The sequence below is a fragment of the Austrofundulus limnaeus genome, unplaced genomic scaffold, assembly GCF_001266775.1.
Source record: "Austrofundulus limnaeus strain Quisiro unplaced genomic scaffold, Austrofundulus_limnaeus-1.0 Scaffold2537, whole genome shotgun sequence".
NCBI classification, from domain to species: domain Eukaryota; kingdom Metazoa; phylum Chordata; class Actinopteri; order Cyprinodontiformes; family Rivulidae; genus Austrofundulus; species Austrofundulus limnaeus.
This window is the reverse complement of record NW_013954939.1, coordinates 11,201-18,867: the sequence shown is the minus strand read 5'-3', so window position 1 is coordinate 18,867 and position 7,667 is coordinate 11,201. Positions and strand designations below refer to the sequence as shown.

Genomic DNA, 7,667 nt, shown 5'->3' with positions numbered 1-7,667 from the left:
TGAACGCATCTTATCTAACCCTGAACACATCATATCAGGCCCTGAATGCATCATATCAGACTTGAACGCATCTTATCTGACCCTGAATGCATCATGTTAAGAAAAGCCAGAAAATATAAAACAATTAATTTTTAGATAATGAATTTTTTTTTTCTTTAATGTTGGCGACTGAAGGTTGAAAAGCGGCTCCCCCTGCTGGAGCGCTGAGGTGAGACCTCCAGCTGCACAAACAGTAGAAGAAATCACCTCCACACCAGAACCAGTTTCTGCCAGCAGGGGGCGTCATTCAGCGTTCAGGCCTGTGATTGGTTCATTCAGATGTAAGCTGAAACCTCTCGTTCTGTTTTATTGTGAAAGTCCCGKATATTTCTTCTCTTCCTTGTCACTGACTCAAACTTTGTTTGCATCAGGAAGGACTCAAAGCTCAGAGGTTAAAAATTGACTCAGGGAAATGTTTTTAACATTAAGTTTTTATTTCCTGTCAAACAGAACAGAACCGTTTCTGTCATCAGGTCTTTTGGTTCTGACTCGGTTCTTCTGTCAGATGAAAGAAAATGATCTGATTGGTCGATTTCCTGTTTTCATGCTTCTGCTGTAAATTGACGATAATCACATGGAAATAAACAGCTGAAACACACCTGTGTCCCCTCTGATTACTTACTAATGTACAAGTTTAAAGCTGAAGTGACCTCTGGTGGCAGATCCAGAACCACCAGATTTTTAAAGTCCAGCTCAGGACAGTTTGGTTTTTGAAACTAAAGGGTTTTTATATGTTTGAGTGCAGGTGGTCCAGACAGGTGGTCTGCACTAACAGCCAATCAGACTAAGCTCATTTGTCATGGTCTAGGTATCCTGAACCTGTCCAGGTGACGTCAGGTGACTCGTGGTTTTGGGTCAAACATTAGAGAAACAGCTAAATTTACTGATGTTTCTGAAAGTTTGAGCTTTAAAGGAGACATATCTGCAAAGTCAACTTTTATAGTCGAACAGCCAAATATCTCCTGCAGTGACTTTTGGACAGCAAAAATACATTTGGTGGACATTTCAGACCGTACTGCCACCTTCTTAACACACAAATGGAAGAATTAACCCTTACTGTTCCAATTCTCCATATTTTTAATGCTTGTAACCTGCACAAACTGAGTACACACTTCATACAGGGAGTAGGGTAGCCTGGTAAAACCTGAACCCTTGTTCTACACTTTGCTTTTGAAAGAGCTGGAGGGGGCGGGGCCTTAAGCACCTTAAAGGAACAGTWTCAAAACAAGTTGCTTTGAGACAAACCTAAGGTAAGGTGGAAGAGGCCCTGGTAAAGTTAGAATAAAGGACCCCACATACTCTAGCGTACTTTGCTCCACAGAGGTCAGTGTGGACTTGAGGCAGACTCGAGGTATACTCAAGTTAGACCCGAGGCAGACTCAAGGTAGACTCAAGGTAGACTCGGGGCAGACTCAAGGTAGACCCGAGGCAGACTCAAGGTAGACTCAAGGTAGACTCGAGGCAGACTCAAGGTAGACTCGAGGCAGACTCAAGGTAGACTCAAGGTAGACTCAAGGTAGACTCGGGGCAGACTCAAGGTAGACTCAAGGTAGACTCGGGGCAGACTCAAGGTAGACTCGGGGCAGACTCAAGGCAGACTCAAGGTAGACTCGGGGCAGACTCAAGGCAGACTCAAGTTAGACCCGAGGCAGACTCAAGGCAGACTCAAGGTAGACTCAAGGCAGACTCAAGGCAGACTCAAGGTAGACTCGGGGCAGACTTGAGGCAGACTCAAGGTAGACTCGGGGCAGACTCAAGGCAGACTCAAGTTAGACCCGAGGCAGACTCAAGGCAGACTCAAGGTAGACTCGGGGCAGACTTGAGGCAGACTCAAGGCAGACTCAAGGTAGACTCGGGGCAGACTCAAGGCAGACTCGAGACAGACTTGAGGTAGACTCGAGGCAGACTCGATGCAGACTCGAGTTGGGCTCGAGGCGGACGTTCACCGTACAAGTCCACACAGAGATCAGTTTTTTGTGTTGTCACACAATAAACTGTCCGGCGAGTTCACATTGAGCAGTTTTGGTTGAGACACCAAGCAGATAAAGTTGAGAATCTGTCATTTGTGGACTAAATGGATTCAGTTTGTAGAGTGTTTGACAGAGAAGATTAGAACATAAAAACTTTACATCAATGAAKGAATATAAAGTTCTGTTTTTGTTGTTTTAAGGCTAAAATGCACACCATTTCTTCCTCATCCTTGATGCTGTGACTAAAATTGTGAAAAATTAAGGAATTGTCAGGTGATCAGTACGCTCGAGTATGAAGTCTCAAACGTCCATGGACAATATGCACGGAGTCCGCGTGGCTCACGGACTGTACAGAGTACACCCCAATATTTTGAGTCTTAAGGGGGAATTCTGACCAAAGCATCSAACTCAAACTGAATGATGTTAACGTGAAAAGCATCATATGTCCACTTTAAATAGGATCAATTGATCTTTGATCATCAGCTGGTTGCTGATCATCTCGCTCCAGTAGCTGATTCAGGAAGTTAAAAACCTGATGACATCACAGACTCCCACCATCTTCTGTTGTCGTGACAACTCAGTGATACAACTGGAAACCAGTGAAAGCTTTGTCTGACCCGGAGGCCCTTGAATGCAACATTTTTCTTCTTCAGTTTTCCTGCAGGTACTGAGCAGAAAAGGCCTCCAGCTGAGCCTCCAGCTCCATGGCTCTGTTCCTGAAACGCAAAAATCAGATTCTGGTCTGAGTCAGCAGTTGGTTCTGGTCCAGGCTTTCAGACAGGTCTGGATATGAACCGGTTCTACTGGTCCAACACATTGGGAAGAAACCTGTTGAATCAGCAGGAGAACTTGAATAARCCTCACCTGAAGTTCTTGGACTTCCTCTGGATGTTCTCCAGTTTCTGGATCCTGAAGCTCAGCTGGCGGATGGTCCCCTCCAGTTCCGCTTCGCTCAGGTCCACTCTCTGAGCCAGCCGGCTGAAGGTCGACAACAGCTCCCTGAAAAACAAGCAAACAAATACAAACAGAAACAGAAACGCAACATTGTATTGTCAGGAGGGGGCGGAGCCTACTTGAAGACCTGCTGGCTACATTTGGAGCCTGTGATGGGGATGATGGCTCTCAGGCGGTGGGTGGCGTGTTCCACAAACTGCTGCTTCAGAGCTCGCTCCCTGCTGGCGTCAGTCCAGGTGAGCCTCTCGTACAGGTAGAGGAGACCGTAGAGCGAGACAGAGAGCGCAATGACACGTATCCCCACTGAACGCCACACCTGGATGATTCACATGAGCAGGTACGGTTCAAATCTTCAGACTAGTGTAGTTTTATTAACAATCTTAACTAATAGTCAATAACTAGTCTAACCAGTTTACCCAACCGTCATTATCTATTTAACTAACAATCAATAACTAGTTTAACTAACAGTTAATAACTAGTTTAATTAACAGTCTATGTCTACATTAACTGAAAGTTAATAAATAGTTTAACTGTCACTAACTAGTTTAACTGTCACTAACCAATTTAAGTAAAAGTTAATAACTAGTTTTACTAACTGTCAATAATTAGTTAAACTTACTGCTAATAACTAGTTAAATGGTTTACCCAACAGTCAATGTCTATTTAACTAACAGTTAATAACTAGTTTAACTAACAGTAAATAACTAGTTTAACAAACAGTTAATAACTAGTTTAACTAACAGTCAATGTCTACTTTAACTAATAGTTAATAACTAGTTTAAGTGTCACTAACTAGTTTAACTAACAGTCCAAGTCTACTTTAACTAACTGCTAATAACTAACTGCCAATAACTAATTGCACTGGTTAACAGCGGGCTCTTCAGGTCACCTCCTGCCCTGTTTTTAGACCTACCACTCCACCGATCACCAGCACAGCCATGGATGCTCTGGAGGAGATGGAGACCAGACGTGTTGCTATGGAAATGACCATCTTGTCTTTGAAGGTGGACCCATCCTGCAGACAGAGCAGCGTCTGTTCATTGGAGCTGGACAGTACTGTAAGTTCTAGTAGAATTTGACCTAACCTTCAGGCTGTGCTCGCCGCTCAGCGCCTGCCGGGCGTTAGCAGCTCCAATGAAGCGGGTCACTAGGGCGGTCCAGCCCAGAGAGAACTGGAAGTTGATGTTCTCCTTGAAGTCTGCACAGACAGCATGGAGGCCCAGGTCATAGGTCATCTGAAAGGAGGAGGATGGAGCAGAGAGCTGCTGCTGGACGGAAAGAGACAATAGAGGACGGACGCTGTCTGCAGGACAAACAAACCTGATCAGTACTGATCTGAGTGGAATTTATGGAGAAAGAGAACCTAAACAGAAGCGGTTGTACCAATCATGTGTCTCTGAACCTCGCTGACGTCTCTGAGGATKCTGATGGAGCAGCAGTGAGACAAACAGCCCACCAACCGGTCATCCACATGCTGCACCAGCTTCTGCAAAAACACTGAATGATGTGAGACTGATGCTTCTACAGGAGAGGAGAGACAGTTCCACCAGGACAATATTATATAAAATGTTCAGAAACTCAAGAAGCTTAAAGTTTATATCTTTGTTTGATCCCAGACCAGCTGCAAGAAAACAAAAGTCTCCAAACTCTGAGAGGTTAAGAAGAAACAGAAAATAAATTCAACCAGGAAATGTTAAAAAAGTGGCACCCCGTGTGGGGCCAGGATTCTGATTGCTTCTATGTTCTGTAGGAAAAACTCACCATTATCTAGTCAGTCACTGATCAGTCATTGATTAGGTATTGAATAGGTATTGATCAGGTATTAATTAGTTACTGACCAGGTATTGACCAGTCATTGATCATGTTTTGATATAAGTATTGATCATTCATTGATTAGGTATTGATCAGTTATTGATCAGGTATTGATCATGTATGGATTCAGTATTGATCAGTCTTTGATTAGTTATTGATCAGTTTTCTAGACACTGATCAGGTATTGATTATTGTTCAGGTATTGATCAGGTATTGATCATGTATTGATTGGGTATTATCAGTCATTGATCAGGTATTGATTAGGTATTAATCAGTTATTGACCAGATATTGATCATTTATCGATTATGTATTTATTAGGTATTGATCAGTCATTGATCAGGTATTGATTAGTATTAATCAGTAATTGACCAGGTATTGATGATTCATTGATTGTGTTTTGATCAGCCATTGTTCAGGTATTGATGAGTTATTGATCAGTCATTGATCAAGAATTGATTAGTTATTGATCAGTCATTGATTATGTATTGATCAGTTATTCACCAGGTATTGATCAGTCATTGATCAGACATTGATTAGGTATTGATCAGGTATTGGTCAGTCATTGATTAGGAATTGATTACGTATTGATCAGTTATTGATGAGGTATTGATCAGTCATTGATCAGTTATTGACCAGGTATTGATCAATCATTGATTAGGTATTGATCAGTTATTCACCAGGTATTGATCAGTCATTGATCAGAAATTGACTAGGTATTGATCAGTCATTGATTATGTATTGATCATTTATTGACAAGGTATTGATCAGTCATTGACCAGGAATTGATTAGGTATTGATCAGTGATTGATTAGGTACTGATCAGTTATTGACCAGGTATTGATAAGTCATTGGTCATGTATTGAACATGTTTTGATCAGTCATTGTTCAGGTTTTGATCATGTATTCATTAGGTATTGATCAGTCATTGTTCAGGTATTGACCAAGTATTGATTAGTCATTGATTAGGTATTGATCAATTATTGCCCAGGTATTCATCAGCCATTGGTCATGTATTGATTAGGTTTTTTTCAGGTATTAATAAGGTATTGATAAGTCATTGATTAGATATTGATCATGTCTTGATTATGTTTGATCAGTCATTGTACATGTATTTATCATGTATTTATTAGGTATTGATCAGTCATTGTTCAGGTTTTGATTAAGTATTGATAAGGTATTGATCAMTCATTGATCATGTATTCATTGGGTATTGGTTAGGTACTAATCAGGTATTGATCTGTCATTGTCAATGTCAATGTCAATGTCAAATTTATTTATATAGCACTTTACAACATGCATAAAGATGTACCAAAGTGCTGTACAAGAACAACACAAATGACAAACAGAGCTAAAAAACAATACATCAATTAAATGCCAAAGAATAAAAATGAGTTTTAAGAAGCGATTTAAAATGATCCAGGCTGTGGGCAGATCTAATCTGGAAAGGTAAATTATTCCATAAAACAGGAGCAGCAACAGAAAAAGCTCGATCTCCTTTCTTCTTAAGTAGAGTTCGAGGAACTGTCAGTAATAACTGATTGTCATTGATTAGGTATTGATCATTTATTGACCAGGTATTGATCTGTCATTGATGAAGAATTGATTATGTATTGATCAGGTACAGATCCATCATTAATTAAGTATTGATTAATTATTGACCAGGTATTAAGCAGTCATTGATCAGGAATTGATCAGGTCAGTCATTGGTGATGGTATTGATCAGTTATTGACCAGGTATTGATCAGTCATTGGTCATGTATTGATTATGACCCTGAACACCTGAACTGTCATTGTTATTGTGATAATCTGGGTCTTACCATTTTGTAGAGCTCCAGAGTGTCTGTAGTTGGACTAAAGTCGGCTCTGAACTCCTCCACCAGAACTGGAAGTAAGCGAATTTGATCTGACAGCGCCGAGTTGACCTGACCACAGAGAAGACTGGCTGTTTTTACCATGGAAACACTGAACCCTCCTGTTTCAACACYGCCTCTAGCTAAACAAGTCAAGGAGGAACAGTTTGGAACTGGGTGGGTCCTTTACCTGAGRTTCTAGACCATGTGGGTGCTGTACCTGTAATTTGGGATCATTTGACTCCTGTACCTGTTGGAGAAGTTGTGTACCTTAGCAGTGACATCATCGGTCAGAGATTTGATCCTGTCCTTGATGCTGTCGCTCAGACGGTTCATCTGTCCTCGGACAAAGTCCAATCGGTCCCGCTGCTCCTCCCGTTCCTCCAGGCAGCAGATCCTGTCAGAGATCAGAGGTCAGGTTGGCTCAGGCTCAGAGGACACAATCAGTTTCTTCTACTTACTTCCTGTCTGCAGAGGCGATGTTGATGGCGTCCATGATGGCCTTGATGTCCTCGGTTATCTGCAGCGCTCTGACCGTGTGCTGCTCGAACTTTGTCCGGATTGCTGACTGAGAGATGAATTCCTGCAGAACAGAGGTCCAGCTGAACAGGGTCGGAACCAGTCAATAACGCACTGAGACCAGACACCTCCACAAGGACAAGTCCTTATCCTGACTGGACCTTCAGAAGTCTCAGCAAAGTTCTGCTGCAGAAACTTTAAAACCATTTTTGTTTTTTGTGGTTTCCTACCTCAAAGGTCCTCTCAAACCTGTGGAACTCTCTCAGCCTCTCATGGAACCCTTCAGCCAGTGCACCACCTGCAGGAGGGTCAGGGTCAGTACAAACAGGTTAAAGACTGGAGGGTCTTCATAGATCCTGATCCAGTTATCTTTAAACTCCTGATCCAGTCCTAATTCTTCCGTCCTGAGTCGAGGGCTGGTCATTATTTTCTGTCAGCTAGATTTCCCTGCTGTTGGTTTACCCTCACCTGTCTCACCCATCTCACCCGTCTCACCTGTCTCACCTGTCTCACCTGTCTCAC

General features: G+C 42.2%; 2 protein-coding genes across 2 annotated transcripts in view; one reads left to right on the top strand and one right to left on the bottom strand.

The window, feature by feature from the left end:
* The window catches only part of LOC106511135 (PEX5-related protein), a gene marked incomplete at its 5' end in the record, with an annotated part of 7,681 nt that extends 7,044 nt beyond the window's left edge, over positions 1–637 (top strand). Inside the window, 1 exon segment of the mRNA XM_013999882.1 lies at positions 1–637.
* A 461-nt stretch (positions 638–1,098) lies between these two features.
* The window catches only part of LOC106511134 (mitofusin-1), a gene marked incomplete at its 5' end in the record, with an annotated part of 15,323 nt that continues 8,754 nt past the window's right edge, over positions 1,099–7,667 (bottom strand). Inside the window, 10 exon segments of the mRNA XM_013999881.1 lie at positions 1,099–2,725; positions 2,874–3,008; positions 3,083–3,279; positions 3,877–3,978; positions 4,049–4,266; positions 4,347–4,449; positions 6,594–6,698; positions 6,897–7,023; positions 7,088–7,209; positions 7,376–7,443. Of these exon segments, the coding sequence (XP_013855335.1) occupies positions 2,659–2,725; positions 2,874–3,008; positions 3,083–3,279; positions 3,877–3,978; positions 4,049–4,266; positions 4,347–4,449; positions 6,594–6,698; positions 6,897–7,023; positions 7,088–7,209; positions 7,376–7,443 (1,244 nt within the window).